This window comes from Nicotiana attenuata, chromosome 3 (genome assembly GCF_001879085.1).
Source record: "Nicotiana attenuata strain UT chromosome 3, NIATTr2, whole genome shotgun sequence".
In the NCBI taxonomy this organism is placed as follows: domain Eukaryota; kingdom Viridiplantae; phylum Streptophyta; class Magnoliopsida; order Solanales; family Solanaceae; genus Nicotiana; species Nicotiana attenuata.
This window is the reverse complement of record NC_031991.1, coordinates 57,276,356-57,294,446: the sequence shown is the minus strand read 5'-3', so window position 1 is coordinate 57,294,446 and position 18,091 is coordinate 57,276,356. Positions and strand designations below refer to the sequence as shown.

General features: G+C 37.9%; 1 protein-coding gene across 1 annotated transcript; it reads right to left on the bottom strand.

Moving 5' to 3' along the window:
• On the bottom strand, window positions 254–15,667 carry LOC109223813 (synaptotagmin-1-like). Its single transcript, XM_019388252.1, has 12 exons — window positions 15,335–15,667; window positions 6,451–6,549; window positions 6,316–6,366; window positions 6,102–6,225; window positions 5,204–5,322; window positions 4,985–5,086; window positions 4,526–4,600; window positions 3,932–4,008; window positions 3,597–3,843; window positions 3,172–3,522; window positions 1,483–1,614; window positions 254–639 (listed from the first exon to the last, which is right to left on the bottom strand). The coding sequence occupies exons 1-12, from the start codon at window positions 15,443–15,445 to the stop codon at window positions 508–510; spliced, it is 1,620 nt and encodes a 539-aa protein (XP_019243797.1). The 5' UTR covers window positions 15,446–15,667; the 3' UTR covers window positions 254–507.

Below are 18,091 nucleotides of genomic sequence, written 5' to 3'. Positions count from 1 at the left end.
AGATCCGACTTTTAAGTTATATGCACTGTAATTGTATATAACTTTTGGAGTAAAAATTCTTGAAAGTGCATATAACTTGAACTCATTTGATCTATTACACCGTTAAGGTTGAAACAACCTCCTTATCTGACCCACCTTTTTCTCATCAAGTCTGAAGTTCCGAGAGTAAAAAGTGGTAATGAATCACTCTTCTTTCAGTCGCTCTTAACTGGATTAGTTCAACTAATATCTGAGGATGAAAACGATCAAGAAATAATATCTAATGAAAGATGAGAATCAAATATATCTAAGGGATGCCGTTTCAGAGCCGATCTGCTATGCAGAGAAGAACTGTACTGTACTGAAAATATAAATAACCATAACCAGGTTGTCATTGTACTATGTACACAAACATCCAATGATTTTTCAACACGCGAGTTTGGAGTAAGGAAAATGTCTGTCTTAGCGTAAGAGGGAATTTAGCAAAAGACGTTATGAAGTATGTAACTTAGCAAAGGCGGGATAAGATTATTTAGCGGTCCTCCATTGCAGCTCAACTTGAATCCGTCCATTTTTTGAATCTATGAGGTGGTACTTCTCGTTGATCCTTGTGTTGTGGACGACATCTGAAAGACTTATATCAATATACCCTAACACTTCCTGTATTAAGAAATACACCCAGAAAAGTGAAAGCTTTAGTAGTGCAACGAACAACTGAAAACAATAGCATATAGAAGCAGCCTACTCCATCCTTTCTTGAATACGTGTTATCTTCCAAGTATAATAATACTACCTTCCATCTGCTTTTTGACTTCTCGAAAACAGAAAATATAATATTTTATTTTCAGAGAATGTTACTGCTTAATCGCCCATACTAAATTGATCATAGGATACATGGCACAGCCCTATATACTATATATCTAAAATTGATAATTGGTGAGTTGGCAAGAGATCAAAAGCTTATGCAGCTCATATTTAGGGATACTAGGGCATGGTTATCTCTTAATTTTATTTCTACTAGGAAAGTCATGCCCTAACCATGTCAAGTCAGTATTTGAAGCCACATATAAAGTTAATAAATTCATTACTATTAGGGAAAGTATTGTACTAATGTTTTCTTTCCCAAAAGAAGGTCCATAAATTCATTGAATTAATTTTTTTAAAATACTCATTATTGCTAAATGAAAACTCTGAATTAATTAAAGATGATAACTCTTTTTTGGTGTCCTGGGAGGAAGGCCATGGGAAAATTTGCAGGACAATATAAACAAGAGAACATATTTCTTAGGAACTCATTAAAATAGGGAGACCAGTAATATCTCATGAAATAACTAATGGCAGATGGATTTGAGCTTTTGAAACTAAAAGATGGCATTATTATGATTTCTAAGGACACTTTGACTCATACACTAGATGATGATCTTAAGTTCTCGACAAATATTACTTGCAGCATTCAGTCTGCTGATGAGGAAAATAAATAAGAGTAAACTGCAACTTACGTACCTTTGGATGTAGAAGGCCAATCCTTGTTGAGGTACTGATAACTTCCACATGCAGTTTATCATTCACGGGAGGCTCCTCCAACACAAAACTAAACTCCTCTTCCCATCTTGGATCCCTGTTCTTCTTCACTTGCTGCAATCACAATGGAGAAATCACTTCTAGTGCTTACGTGGGCAAAATTCAGCAGTAGTATGGGACATTGATGAAATTCAAAGTAGTTACACAGTAAGAAAAGCTTTTACACAAAGGTTTCTTATAAGATGACCTCCATAAGTTGTTACGTATGACCTAAGTAGATTAACAATGAAGGCAACAGTGCAATTTAGAAACATAAAAGGGGGTTAAATGCTAAAAAAACAATTCTAATTCTATATATTCCTTCTTATTATTATGCCTTAATCTCAGAGAAAAAGATCAAATGTTGAATCCATTTATTTTTCTGGTATTCAAGCAGGTTGGAATATTTATTATCATAATAATGGTAGAAACGAAATCATTTTTGTTTTGATATTCTATACAAAATCCTATAACTTAATTAATAAGTCTAAGTAGCAGAAGTCTGTTTCTAGGGATGTTTTATCAATTTCGTTCCATTTGTATTTGTCGAAACTTTCAATAAATTCCAACTCAATTCAATTTAAGTAGAAAAAGAGAATTTGATCAACCTTATCATTGTGAAACTTACATAAACAGCAGAAGGGAAAAATTTCAGTCATCCAAATCAGGAGAAGAAAAAAACAGATAAATAAAACATCAAGGAATCTTTCATACAAGTGGCGAAAGGTCCCTAACCTATTTCCATCAAGAAAACAAACTTGCTGGTGATACCGATGTTATGCTTCCAGAAGGTACTTGCCCCTAACCTATTTCCATTAAGGAGTTAGGGGATCCGGATTCTGGAGAAAATGGTGGGTAATGAAAAAGCACAGGTTGGAATCTTAATATCCTGTTGTGGAGGTATCGGCTATTTAATGCGGAATCAGCATAACCTTGCTCATACTATGTAGGCACATTATTTCTTTTATTTTAAATACATTTATTTGGTTATCCACTCTATAAGCTTGGGATATAAACAAGTTTTAAGTTATCTTTTCACTTCTTAATAATCACTCCTCTCACAGCTGCTTACCTACTCCTCTCTACCATCTCTGATTTGACGGCTGTCTCTGTATTTGTTCTGATGTACGTATTTCTCTCTCCATCTTTCAATCTGTTAGGTAATTTCAATGTTTAATTATTGAAACTTAGTTGGCTAATGCAAGTTTATGATGAAGATGCAAAATGACCAATGCTCCCTATAAGTCCAGTTTGTGGATAACCAAATTACCACAAAGATTAGTAGTTTTAAGCCTAAATAATATATTGTACTGAAGTAAGTTAATAACGCAATATGTTTAGAACAACGTCGAAATGTGTAGTATGAGTCGATTATGAGGATTTATTATATCCAAAAATCAACATAGATAAAGTAGTATTGACATGCAGATTTGAGCTAAAACTAGGAGACTTCCAATTAAGCGAAGGGTCAGGTTAAATTAAATTGGGACATTTTGGGGGGGATGTTAAGTATCGTCTTTTCACTTGTGGGGCAGAGCTGCAGTCAGGTTATAGGTTCAAGGTCAGGAGCTTTTATAAACCATATCTTAAGGAGAGAGCAATGAAGGGCTAAAGAAAGAGGCAAGTAGGCACCTTAGTTTTTCTCTCCTCCCCTTTAAAGATAATCCTGACATATGGATTAGTGTGGTTCTTTCCTTCAACATCTTCAGCTTGATGGACTATAACTACAAGGACACCTCCCCCTGGTGGCGTTCCTTCGGGAGCTTTTAAAACTGTTCCAGCCTCTTCAAAATCTTTTGGCAAATCCTCCTCCTTAAACGGTTTATACGTCAATTCTACTACAATCTGTCCACGTTGCTTGTCATTCTGAACATCATTCAGATCCATATTCTTCAGGAGATCAAGTGTCATAGTTTTTGACTCATCAGGAGTCAAATCTCTCAGCGGGACGCTATTCGTACCCATCTTGTCATGTTTCCCTATCTGATACAGAAGGCAAAAAGAAGCTTGAGACACAATAAGTAAAATAATCTAAATGATTAAATCTTGAAAGTTACCTGTTCCCAATCATAAACAGAGATCTCCAATGCTTGTGATTCCGGATCTTTAACTACCATACTAAATTCCTCATTCCACTCTGGATTCAAATTACTATGCTTCACCGTGGTCTTTTTAGATGGAAGCTTTGACTCTGTAAGCTTAAGTTTTACATAAGGATCAGATGCGCCCAATAAGTCCTTCTTTCTCAACTTCATTGCCCTCAAAATCTTAACATGTAAAATCCCAACTGGTCTTTTCATGGCTCTACATATTCCCAAAATGAAATAAGTTATTACGAGGAATTTGTGAAGTGAGTCAAAGAATGTGGGAACAAAATCTAGATGTAGCATACTTGGATGGATCCAAAATTTGTACTTCTAGAGCTTTAGGCCATAGATACATGTTAGCAACTTGATCTTTAATTGTCTCCTGCAAACAAAGCTCTAACTGATATTATCACATGATCTTTAGTAACAGCTAAACAACTACGTTATCCCAGGCACATCTTCACAAAGCAAAGCAGCAGAATATCTAACAGGTGATTCACCTCCTTAAACATCAAAACTTACAACTCTGGATTCTATCAAGACATTTATAATAATTTTCTAGCAGCTTTCAAAAGCCAAAAGCTTACACTCATACAAAAAAAAATTAACAACTTTCAGGGTTTTTTAAATGACCGAGGATTCCGGAGGGTTAGTGGCACACGGTTCGGAACTCGGTGGTTAATGGACCGCCTCTCAGCCCTATTCCACTTAATATCAAGCTTTTGTCAGTGGCACGGTTTGAACCCACACGCGTGTCTAACCACACGTCAGGTATTGTGCTCTAACAACTAGACGCCCTTGGGGGAAATCAACATTTCCAGGATCTTTTGGGCAAATAGTCAAATACAGCAAACATAATATTTCAAAAAGAAATTAATTGACATAAAAGACAATAATACCTGGACAAACCTGTACAACCCAGGAATGGACATGAGATCAGCACCCAATAACTTCAACCCGAAGTCAACATGTGGCTAAAAACCACAATAAAAAGAGGAGGACGTTAACAAGACAGTAGCATAAATACACAATCATACATTGAACAAAAGCAATAGATCTTCAAAATGGAAAGTAAAACCAAAGCAGTCATACTACATCCAGGACATTAAGAGCAACTAAGTACGTAATGGTGCACTTCTGCATAGTGCACGTCAAGAAAATTCAATCCGGAACATGTTAACATTCTCGGGATAGAGAAAAGGACACTGACCAATGATACTGTCTCAAGTTTTTCACACCATTATGAAGCCAGGTGGCTTGACACCAACCACAAAACATTTAACTATCTGCCATTACTACTACTGGAAGCATGTTTGCAAGCAACATGCCTTCTTCTCCCAGAAATGTGACTGACATACCTTCTCCATAAGTGACACAAAGATTTTGGCAAAACAAGGAAAGCTCGGAACTAGAGGCTTCAGAGTAATACGTGGAGCTGCAAAGATCTGCAAGTCGATAACCTGAAATATCCACCTAAGCAATTACAACTTTCTATCCAATTACAGCAAATGTAGGCAGGCACTTTATTTTTCTCAAAATTTGGCAAAATGCAGAACAGTTAAAAAAAAATGCAAAACCTGAACAGTTGCTTTCAATCCAAATGCTTTGACCGCAACAGTGACATTAGGATTGCTGGCCCATTTTAAGTATGGTTCCATCATCAACTCTTTCTCATCAGTAACATAGACCTTCATACCTGCCAGCAGCAGAACCTTAGGTGAAGTTTATGTTGAAGCTAAGTCAAAATTCCTATAACACCTTACCTTATTTATAAACCATCACATTAAAGGATTTAGATCACAATTTCATTGCATCCAAGTTCTGACATATACCAAGGGTCAAGAAAGCAGTTGAGAGGGAGAAAGAAGATGAGCTATCGCAGCTGATCTGAGCAACCAGTAAGAAGCATGGGAAGAGGTATATGAAAGGTGTTGCACCAACTCTATGAAAGAGAGAGAATATCTACCACCACTGTTCACAGAAATTCATAAACAGAAAAAACTCCCCAAGTAACTCCGCCAACTAGTTCGTTTCACATTTCACCTTCCCTTCTTATCTGTACAAGACGTTTAAGATCATGAGGAAAAAACTCTTATTATGTGTCGAAACGACAGCATCTGCTAGTTTGAGGGTTAACTCCTTCACAATTATATATTAATGCGAACTTCAGCTTAACAAATGGAGCAACTACAAAGTAACGCATTGCATTCTCTGATGCCATAACCATATTGTTATCCTACATAACTGATACTTCTTCTTACGCAGAACATTTACCTAGCCAACTAAAACATCAAGACCACTAAACAATTATCATCTAATGCATTTCTACGATAGGAATGGAAAGAATACGAGTAAGAGAGGGCATCTTCTGTATCTTATTCTTATGCCACATTTTAATTTCCTAGTAAGTCACAACACTATCTAAAAATAAAAGGACCAACCAATTTTGTTAATGGCCATTAAGAAACCACTAACCTTGGAAAGTAGGTGGTAAGGACCCCAAAGTCAGTGTTTCAAATTCAACAGAGTCAATTTTATACTTTGGGATTTGCTCCGCAATAATAGGTGCAGCAACATTCTTCGCAGTCCTGCAAATAGCCTGTTTATATAAACTAGGTCAGTTTACTTCCTTTTTTGATAAATATCAATGAGAAAGAAATTCAAAACACTGTTGGGAAATGGAGAATACCTTGTCCAGATAAGGCCACATGAGCTCAAGAAATTTGTTGAGCCAGTCCACCTTCAGCAACAAACGAAGGAAATAAAAATATAATTCACAGCTCAACTTCAAGGATGCAGGTTAAACATGTAACTACATACATACACGGTCATAATCCGGACATTTAACCCAAATAGGAATTTCAGGAAGTAATTGCTGCAAGCTTTGAGTGTCTCGTTCGACCAATGGACGAATAACAGGGTCCTGATTGAGAAAATGAAAACCATTAGTTGTTCCAAAGGTGCTGATTGTGTAAAATAGAAAATGTAATCTCCTCCACTGATAGAAGTGCAGAAGTGAGACATATGAAATATATCAATGAGCAAGAAGGAGAAGAGTTTAGCATGAGTAAAGTTTGTCTCAACAACATGGCTGCCCACTGAGATATCACATTAAAGTAATGATATATTTCATAATTTTAAGATAGTAATTAAAAACAGTAGTGGAACGGATGCCAGCTTAACTTGGAACGGATGCCAGCTTAACATGGTTAATGATCTAGTCAATCTCACGACTTCTTTTTTTGTTTGGGAGGGCCAGGGTGGGGGTGGGGGGGTGGGGGGGGGGGAACAGTTATGGAATTAATAAATAACAATAACCAAGCACTAATACAGTGCTTCTGATTACATCATCTGGGATCCCCATATACAAAAACAAAAAGAAAAGATCCCATTTGTACGAAATGTCTATTCCTGCAGTGAAATGATGTAATCTAGCATGCTGTCCTCATCATTTACATCTTGAATGTTGCACCAGAAAGCCAAAACCATAGACATCTGAACTTTAACAACTGTATAGAGTCTCTTTTCCTTCAAAACACCTCGAGTTTCTCTCTCCCCACAGGGTCCAACAGATACAAGCAGGTATTGTGATCCATGCTCTTTTCAGAGAATTTCTAATCCCACCACTTCTCCAGCTAGACAGCAATTTTTACTGTTTTAGGCATGACGAATGATACGTTGAACAAGTTGAAGAATAAGTTCCACAGTTGTCTAGCAATTGTGCAGTGCATAAACAGATGACTGCTGCTCTCCTCTTCCTTGTTACAGAGATAGCATCTGCTACATAACATCATCCACCTTTGCTGTAGATTGCATTGTGTTAGGCAAGCATCATGTGCAAGAAGCCAAATGAAACATGCCACCTTATAGAAAGCTTTACTTTTCCAGAGCTGAATCCAAGGCCAAGTGATGCATACTGCTACAGAAACCCTTGTTTAGTTCCCTGTAACAAGAACCAACTGAGGAAACTCCATTTGTTTGCCTCTTCCATATTAGTTGATCTTCTTCTTCTGCATTTAGGTTCACCTTCTAAACCCAGCTGCTTCCATTCCAACATTGTGATACCAGACAGTTTTGCATTCGAAGAGAAGTGCAAGTCATTGTAAGTCAAACTCAGGGGTTTATGACTTATCCAGGGGTGTACACAACAACCAACCGAGAAAACACCATTCCTTTGCCTTTTCCATATGTCATTCTCAAACTTCACTTACAATATTCACATATGACCGTATCAGATATATACCAAAGTGTCCAAATGAATAATGTCGAAAGTGAATCAATCAGTCAACTATATCTCAATTCCAAATTAGCTTGGATCGGCTATATGAATCCTACATATTCATTCTGCTCTATTTAGGCCCAATTAGTATTCAAAGAAATCCTTCATCACACTTTGGCTATTTGCGCTGAATGTCAGCTTACTGCAATCCTCCTCCGTCATCCTAAATACGAACTGTCAATACTTTGGGAAGCTCAAAGACAGAGTTAAACTCTCATAACGTCGAATAACAAAATCATTTAGAGATGCAACTTTGCAATACACAAACATTCTTTGCCAAACGACTAACATTATGAGCTAAAGATGTGTTTAGGTAATACCTCAACCATCATCATATCCTGATCTATGTTGCTTGAACTCAGGTGTGGGTATCCGCTCCTGGTGCGAATCCAGATGTCGGATCCTTCATAATCCAAATTTAAAGATTCGAGGGTACGGATACGGGTGTGAAGATTCGGCTAAAAGTAATTTAAAATTCTAAAAAAGATCAGGAAAACTTACTTGTAAGTTGTGGAGTGCAACAAATAATTCAATCTTTCATTTTGAGAATTTCTCAAATTGTAGGCACTAGCCGGCAGCAGCTAAAATTCAATTCTTTTTGCCTCAAATTTGTGCATTGATTGTGGTCAAAGTACCCGATCTCGATTGAGCACACCCGGTACGAATTCTATACCCTTACTAGTACTAGTACCAGTGTCGCGTCGACACGGGTGCGGCAGCTAAAATAAAGAGTCCGCGCAACATAGATCCTGATGGCCTTATCAAGTTTTCATAGTCCCCCCAACATAGTCCTCCCAACAACCCAGTGTAGTTCCTCAACCAAATAATCACAATCAAGTGGATTAATCAGAAAGGATGCACAGTATTCGCACTGGAAGCTACTTGCCAGGTCCCAAAAAATAAAAATAAAAAGCTTGACCGGTTCACAACTGTAACTGGATATGAATATAGGTTTGAGCTTGTGGGTCATAAACTATTACAAGCTGAATGATCGCACTGTTTCACCTCTTCTAATTGTGAACATTTTTGTTCAGTCGTAACCATGTACCAATCACCTCTTGTTGGACACAAAGGTTCACCTGGTGGTTCATCAAATCTTGTTCAGATAAGTTTTGCATGATAAGTCGTTAAGCGATACTCATGCTGTAAAACCACATTTTCTTATGCTTAATAAAGCATGCAAGTACTATTATGAATACAGGTCAAATGCTTAAGATGAAATATCCATTTGCTTCATTGTTATAGCATTTTTTGCTTAAATATGATTAGCTTAATATATTTTGATAAAGTAATTTCACATTGATGTGAGAAACACTCGTCATTTTCAGCTTTTAGTATCAGCCTCTAGTTGCCATTTACCTTCCTCAGTGCTCTGGGAGTTCACACTGACAGGTAAAGGAACTCCGTGTCCAGTCGTTTCAGCAGCCTATGTAATAGGACTTTATAGAGATGTCATGTTTTGCTATGTAATGTTCTGTTTTTAGAGTTAGTTTTGAAAATCAACTATTCTTAAGTCTTGTTAATTTCACCTGAATCTTAAAATCTCAAATGATTCCTTTATCTTCTACACTATAGAGTGTAGATATACGTGCTATAAATAGATGGAAATCAGCCATCAATGTGCATCACCATACTACCCGTGCTTCCACGACTAAACCTTATTTTCTTTCCTAGTTTAAAGGGACGTCACTGCTGAAATCATCTTTACCTCTTCACGATATTCTTCATTCATAGAGTAATGTAATGATCCCAAACCTCCATCCAGCTCCTAAATTCTATACTTCTTTGGATCACAGTCCTCCATAAAGCTTGTTTCATTACGAAATCTCCACATTAAGTTACCTAATAACGCACTATTGAATACCAACAAATCTTTCACTCCAAGCCCTCCATACCTTTTCGGAGATGTGACCACCTCCTAATTATCCAACTGAAACTTCTTTCTCTCATCAATTGTTACACACGAGAAATTTATTCTCAACATCTTTAATTTTTTTGGTCACACTAACAAGTGCGGACATAAAAGACAAACAATGTGTAGGGATGCTTGACAAGGTTCTATTAATCTGTACTTCCTTAACCTCTTCGACAATGACAACAACATGATCATAGACTTACACCATTTAAGAAGGCCGGAGTCCTCTATGAAGAGTTGACCAAGTTTGACTGAGGGTTGAGCAGGGATCGATCACGTCTGACCAAGATATTGACTATAGCATTTAGACTTCCAGAAATATTATTCTCATAAACGAATAACCTGTGGGCCACACGTCTACCCACCTGGGCCACATAATCTACCTAGTTATTTAGGATCTTTACTTTGTATTTCGGACTACTCCATTAACTTCGCATATAAATAGGAAGTTTTTTGGTTTAAAGTTAGTTTATGATGTTTTGATGAAGAATTCTCTTGTGAGAGAACCCCTTTATGGAATTGACCTTCACCTCTAAACCTCATCTTGATGTTATGACTCAATCCATTTGAATAATAGGAGGATAAGTCTCAAATTAGAATTGTTAGTTTCATTGTCTAAATAGTAGTAAAATAACCCTAATCCCATATGTATTAGGAGTAGGACATGTATTGTATATATAGGGCTCATTGTATCATTGTCAATATCAGTCAATAATATATTTTCTCCCGTGCTTTCTCACATGGTATCAGAGCATTAGTGAGAAACCTATCGCTGTGCATCATTCCAGCGACTTCCGGGAAGAAAGACCTCGTCGCCGTGCAATTTTCCGACGACTTAGAAGGCTGCCCGTAATCAAGTCACTTTCTATCGGTGTTGTGCAAAAACCAACACCACCACGAGGTAGATCACTCCTCGGCGACCAACCCATTAAAATTCCTCCGGCAGAAAAGCTGCCACGCGCCGGCAACAGAAATTTTCCGGCGAGCGCGTGACACCCACGCGCCGGCGAGTACGCCCACTTTCGGCCATTTTTTGACGACGGTTCTTCAGAACAGTTGGGTCGCCTACTAATTCCGACCCTACCCATCCTGTTTTCGTTTGATTCCGACCACTTTGAGATTTTTTCGGCGACTACAGTGATTTTTTCCGGCGTGAACAGTGATCCCCAGAAATTTTCCGCTTTTTCCGGCACGATATTATCATGGAATTCGTACCTGAAGCCTTTAACTCACAATCCCTTGGATTAAATGCAATGAATCCAATCCAGATGGTTCCTTTACCGGATTATATTGAGTTCCTTCAGTACAAAGCACGTAAACAGACATCTTCAGGATTATCCTCCGTTGTTCCAACAAATAGTAGCATGACTGGTGTCTCCCAATCTTCACCTTCTGAGTCTTGGGTCATTGATTCAGGTGCATCTGATCATATTTCCGGTAACAAATCTCTTTTCACTAGTATCTCATATTCCCAATCTCTTCCAACAGTCACAATGGCCAATGGGTCTCAAGCCATGGCAACTGCAATAGGTCAAGCAAGTCCACTTCCTTCCTTACCTTTAGACTCAGTTCTTTATGTTCCTGGTAGTCCTTTTAATCTCATAGATGTTAGTCGCTTAGCCAAATCACTTAAATCTGCTGTTTTATTTCTTGATGACCTTGTTTTTATACAGGAACGCAGTACAGGGCGGATCATTGGTACCGGACGTGAATCAGATGGACTTTATTACCTCATCCTTGCAAAATCACATGGACTCGCATCTTGTCTTCCTCCAGTAACTTCTTCCGTTACTGATTCACCAGATTTATTACATAAACGGTTAGGACATCCCAGTTTGTCAAAACTTCAGAAAATGGTACCTGGCTTATCTCACTTGTCCACTCTAGAGTGTGAGTCGTGTCAGCTTGGTAAGCATACCCGCTCCCATTTCCCCGGCGTCTTGATAATTGAGCGGAGTTACCTTTTACTTTAGTCCATTCAGATGTTTGGGGTCCTTGTCGGGTCAGTTCTACCTTGGGATTCCGCTACATTGTCAATTTCATTGATGATTATTCCAGGTGCACTTGGATATTTTTGATGAAAAATCGATCTGAGTTGTTTTCTATTTTCCAGACCTTCCACGCTAAAATTCAAAATCAATTTGGGGTTTCTATCCGCACCTTTCGTAGTGATAATGCCCTAGAGTATTTGTCTTCCCCATTTCAGCAGTTTATGAACTCTCATGGGATTATTCATCAAACATCTTGTCCGTACACATCCCAACAAAATGGGGTAGCTGAAAGAAAGAATAGACATCTTATTGAAACTGCTCGTACCCTACTCATACAATCTCATGTTCCGTTGTATTTTTGGGGGGATGCAGTTCTTACATCTTGTTATCTTATTAATCGTATGCCATCTTCTGCTATTCAAAATCAAGTTCCATTCTCTGTCCTATTTCCCCACTTACTTTTGTTATCTCTTCCACCCCGTGTCTTTGGGAGTACGTGCTTTGTTTAGACCTTACTCCAGGAAAAGATAAGTTAGGTCCTCGTGCTCTTAAGTGCATATTTCTGGGTTACTCGAGAACGCAAAAAGGATATCGATGTTATTCTCCTGACCTTCAGCGATTTCTTATGTCTGCTGATGTTAGCTTCTTTAAAAGCCAATCATACTTCACAGGTCCAGTTAATCACTTAGATATTTCTCAGGTGCTACCAGTTCCTTCTTTTGGAGATTCAGTCCCTATCTCCCATTCATCTTCCTCCATATCTCCACTACCTACAATTCCGGTTGCAGCTCCACCACCTATAGCTCCAGTGCCACCACCGAGTCCAGTGCCACCACCTAGTCCAGTTCCACAAACTATAGCTCCAGTGCCACCACCTAGTCCAGTTCAACCTTCTACAGCTCCACCACTCCTGACTTATCATCGTCGTCCACACCCAGCATCCGGCCCAGCTGATTCACGTCCTGCACCTGACCTTGCTAATCCTGCGGACTTGTCTCCTCTTAATCAACCGATTGCACTACGAAAAGGTATACTGTCCACGCTTAATCCTAATCTTCATTATGTCGGCTTAAGTACCATCGTCTGTCATCATCCCATTGTGCATTTGTGTCATCTTTGTCCTATGTTTCCATCCCTAAGTCTACAGGTGAAGCACTGTTTCATCCCGGATGGCGACATGCTATGATTGACGAGATTTCTGCTTTACATACGAGTGGTACTTGGGAGCTTGTTCCTCTTTCTTCGGGTAAATCGACTGTTGGTTGTCGTTGGGTGTATGCAGTCAAAGTTGGTCCAGATGGCCAGGTTGATCGACTTAAGGCTCGTCTTGTTGCCAAAGGGTATACTCAAATATTTGGACTTGATTACAGTGATACTTTCTCTCCCGTGGCTAAAATTGCATCAGTCCGCCTTTTTCTATCCATGGCTGCTGTTCGCCATTGGCCTCTCTATCAGTTGGACATTAAGAATGCTTTTCCTCACGGTGACCTTGAGGATGAGGTATATATGGAGAAACCACCTGGTTTTTTTTCTTAGGGGGAGTCTAGTGGCCTTGTATGTCGGTTGCGCCGATCCCTCTATGGTCTAACGCAGTCTCCTTGAGCCTAGTTTGGTAAGTTCAGCACAGTTATTCAGGAGTTTGGCATGACTCGTAGTGAAGCTAATCACTCTGTATTTTATCGACATTCTGCTTCAAATCTCTGTATTTATCTGGTCGTTTATGCTGATGATATTGTTTTTAACGGTAAAGATTAGGATGCTATTAGTAAGTTGAAGCAACATCTCTTTCAGCACTTTCTGCCAAAGGATCTGGGCAGATTAAAGTATTTTCTGGGTATTGAGGTCGCTCAGTCTAGCTCAAGTATTGTGATCTCACAACGGAAGTATGCCTTAGATATTCTTGAGGAGATAGGAATGATAGGTTGTAGACCTGTTGACACTCCGATGGATCCGAATTCTAAACTTCTACCAGGAAAGGGGGAGCCTCTTAGCGATCCTGCAAGATATTGGCGGTTGGTTGGTAAATTAAATTACCTCACAGTGACTAGACCTGACATTTCCTTTCCTGTGAGTGTTGTGAGTCAGTTTATGGATTCTCCCTTTGATAGTCATTGGGATGCAGTTGTCCGCATTCTTCGGTATATAAAATCAGCTCCAGGCAAAGGCTTATTGTTTGAGGATCGGGGCCATGAGCAGATCGTTGGATACACAGATGCTGATTAGGCAGGATCACCTTCTGATAGATGTTCTATGTCTGGATATTGTGTCTTAGTAGGAGGAAATTTGGTGTCTTGGTAGAGCAAGAAACAGAATGTGGTTGCTCGGTCTAGTGCAGAAGCAGAATATCGAGCAATGGCTATGGCCACATGTGAGCTAGTTTGGATCAAACAGTTGCTCAAGGAGTTGAAATTTGGTGAGATAGTCAGATGGGACTTGTGTGTGATAATGAAGCTGCTCTTCATATTGCGTCAAATCCAGTGTTCCATAAGAGAACTAAACACATCGAGATTGCCTGTCACTTTGTTAGAGAAAAGATACTCTCGGGAGATATTGCTACAAAATTTGTGAAGTCGAATGATCAGCTTGCTGATATTTTCACCAAGTCCCTCACTGGTCCTCGTATTAGTTATATATGTAACAATCTCGGTACATATGATTTATATGCACCAGCTTGAGGGGAGTGTTAGTTTCATTGTCTAAATAGTAGTAAATAACCCTAATCCCATATGTATTAGGAGTAGGACATGTATTGTATATATAGGGCTCATTGTATTATTGTCAATATCAGTCAATAATATATTTTCTCCCGTGCTTTCTCACAAGAATAGAGGAGGCCTGCAGTAGGTTGACGGCCAGCGTAGAAATTGTCAAATTAGATGAATGGAGGCATTCAATTTTAGAGAGGAACACTACTTTCACAAATTTAGGAGGCTTACAACAAGAAGGTTTAGTAAATATTACACGGAATTCAGAGGATTCTTTTTTTTCTTAAGTAGGCAAGATTTCAAGGCTACTGTAGCTTCTTCAGCATTACTAAATGTTAATTTCCTTGGGTATATGAGCTCAACTTGGGGAATGACCACTGAATTATGTAAATCTAACTCAAATAGGAAATCAAAATGCAGATATTCTTCTCCACCACCATAACCAATCTAGTAGAAGCACATAAATATAGCACCAACAATCAACCAACTACACCTCGATTTCAATCTAGTTGCAACTGGCTACATGAATCTTCTATATCACGCCCACTCATTCCAATAATAAACATAAAATTTCAGCACCTATTTGCAAGTACTCCAAATTTTTTAGATGCTTGAAATAAAATGTCTTCAAGCAGGCAAATGAAAATATACAACTTCACCGGACGTGTTTGTCGTTAGAGACAATGAACTTAAAACCCCACAAATCAACATAATATACTAGCAAGGCGAAACACTGAATAGAGGAAAGTGCCAACCAAAAACATACCTACTGAAGCACAATCATAAAGATAGAGAAAGAAAGACAGAGGTGGCAGCACCTTAACATCGTTTGGCTGAAAATAAATGAACATAAAGTAACCGATCACCAAGCCAGCAGAAACTCCAACTCCAAATCCACAAAAACCCAGTATAGAACTCAAAAAACCCATCTCTATAACCCTCAAAAATCAAAGCAAACGTTCCAAAAACAACATTTGGAATCTAGTCCTCGGTGTTTCCACTTCCCTCCTCCCAAATATCAACCGCCAGAAAAGGAAAAAATACACGTGGACCCATAATAAAAGGCTAGATAGCTTGATACTCTTTAATTTCGGGAAAAGACATAACTACCCTTCAATGATCCATGCGCGTGTCCCTGGTTGTCTTTTCATATTAGTCTTCTGGACAAACGTAACGCCAAGTTGACGAACTAAAGTGCCCAATTGACTCTATCGGTAACCGGCGGAAGAGGGAAAGGAACTGCGTGTTACATTTTTAAACTCACACGCTATGCTTTGTTTGGAGGTTGGGTTACCGACATGATCCCAACTATAGTCAGGATGCCACTAAACACAGTGCAGAAAACATTTTTGATCAATAGACGTGATGTATGAGATTTACTCATTACTTCTTTACGGGGATGATATATAATTACCTTCCTGACTTTTGTCTCACTTTATCAATTGTACCTTTATAATTTGCGGGAGTTTTATAATCTCTTATATTTATTTTGACCGTAACAAATATCACCTTTTATAATTTGCGGAAGTTTTATAATCCCTTATATTTATTTGGATCGTAACAAATATCACCTTTTCAGGTCAAGTGTCGTAGAGAGTGATACACTCTCTTGAAGGAGAGTGAGAAGCAAAAAAACATATTAAAAATTTAATTTTGAAATATTTTTCTTATTCTTTCCTTCTATTCTTCATTTTCACATCTTCTCCTTCTTTGCATAGTACTTGCGGAAGAATTGTGATTCCAATTACTGGAGCAAATGTAACTTTACAATTATGCTTTTCCCTTTCTATTTTACGTTTATTATTTCTTCTTTATTTTTCTACTTCTTCCTTTTCCTATTTTTCTTTCCTTATTATATTTCTTTCTCGAAAAAATAGCAAATACGGCGAGGCAATCTTAGGCCAACTCCATTTCACCATTTAAAATCTTCTGGGGATAAAAATAAATGGGTGGAGGAGAATGGAACGAAAATAAGAAGAAAGACACAGGGAAAATTGAAATTAAAAAGAAATAAGAAGAAGAATGAATTAATGGGGGAAGGACGACTGCAGAAGAAGAATGAATTAATGGTGGAAGGGACGAAGAAGAATGAATTAACGGGGGGAAGGGACGACTGGAGAAGAAGACTTGGGGGAGGGGGGGTGGAAGAAGAAAAGGCAAAAAAAATTAATGGGAAATTTACATGAAAATACACGTGGAGAAAGCACTTTTCACCCGCCTAACTCACAAATACGGTTTTCATCCGGTAGCCCACAAACATTAATCAATTTTATGAAAACAAGTCAAATTCGCAAAATTCGTGGAACTTCGTCAACTACACCCATAATCATGCCTAAATCAAATTTCACTTTTTTTTTTCATTTTTATCTTTTCCCTTTTTCACTTTCATTCTTATTTATTTTTTACTTCCCTCTGTATAGTATTTCCTAAAATTCACAATATGAGGAAGTTGAAGTAAAAAATATATTCATCCTTAATGTCTAAAATTTTTTTATTTTTTTTTTTTTGCAAAATTCAAAGTTTTGTAAGGAAATTCTAATTTCCCTGGAAAAAATTAAAATTTACATTATTAAACACCTTATATACATTGTTATACATAGTCATACGTTAATTATACATAAATGTATAATAATACACACTATCTGAAGGCAATTTTTTTACAATTATCTATGTTGTATAATTATGTATAATCTTGTATACTTGTGTATAATCATGTATAATTCTGTATAACTATGAGAATACACACAAATATACATGGCTATAATTATGTATAATCTTGTATACTTGTGCATAATCATGTATAATTCTGTATAACTATGAGAATACACACAAATATACATGGTTATACATGATTATACGAAGTATATATAGTTATATATAACATATACATCATTCTTCCTCCCTTTGGAAGTCATTAAAAGTGAGAAGAAGAAGAAGAAGAAGAAGAAGGAGGAGGAGGAGGAGGAAAAATTACCAAAAAAAGGAGATTTCATAACTTAGAATAAGAGACAAGAATTAAAAGAAATAACCACTCAATATTTTCTTTTTCTTCAAACGGGAATAAAAGGATCCTCTAATGTGAAAGTCGGGATCGGCTTCGGCGAGCACTGAATCGAAAAGAAAAAGACTACAAAAGATAGGTCCGGTGTGGATTGTTCAACATTGTTATTTTGTGGAAGAGGAAGATACAGATGAACGGAGCAAGGAAATCTGAAGAAAAACTCGATTATTTTGAGAGAGAGAGAGAGAGAGAGAGAGAGAGAGAGAGAGAGAGAGAGAGAGAGAGAGAGAGAGAGAGAGAGAGAGAGAGAGAGAGAGCAAGAGCAAGAGCGAATTGAAAATGAAAGAGAAAGAGGGGTGGGAAGAAAATCTGAAAGAGAAAACTGATTTGGGAATGGAAAAAATTCCTCCGCATAAAGAAAAAGAGTGGGGACAGTGATGTGGCTAATGGTGAAAATAATTTTTCAACATTATAGAAACTGGGCCATACCGGGTAAGAAGGGAAAATATAGGCCCAATTTTGTTAGAATGTTGGGCCAACTGACAATGAGAGTAATTTCTTCAAAATTAAATGG

Coding starts and splice junctions, on each gene's coding strand:
- LOC109223813 (XM_019388252.1), bottom strand. CDS start 15,445: ATGGGTTTTTTGAGTTCTATACTGGGTTTTTGTGGATTTGGAGTTGGA. Junction 5,323..6,101: donor CTTACCACCTACTTTCCAAG/GTTAGTGGTTTC, acceptor TGCTGCTGGCAG/GTATGAAGGTCTATGTTACT. Junction 1,615..3,171: donor GGGAGGAGAGAAAAACTAAG/GTGCCTACTTGC, acceptor TTGTGATTGCAG/CAAGTGAAGAAGAACAGGGA.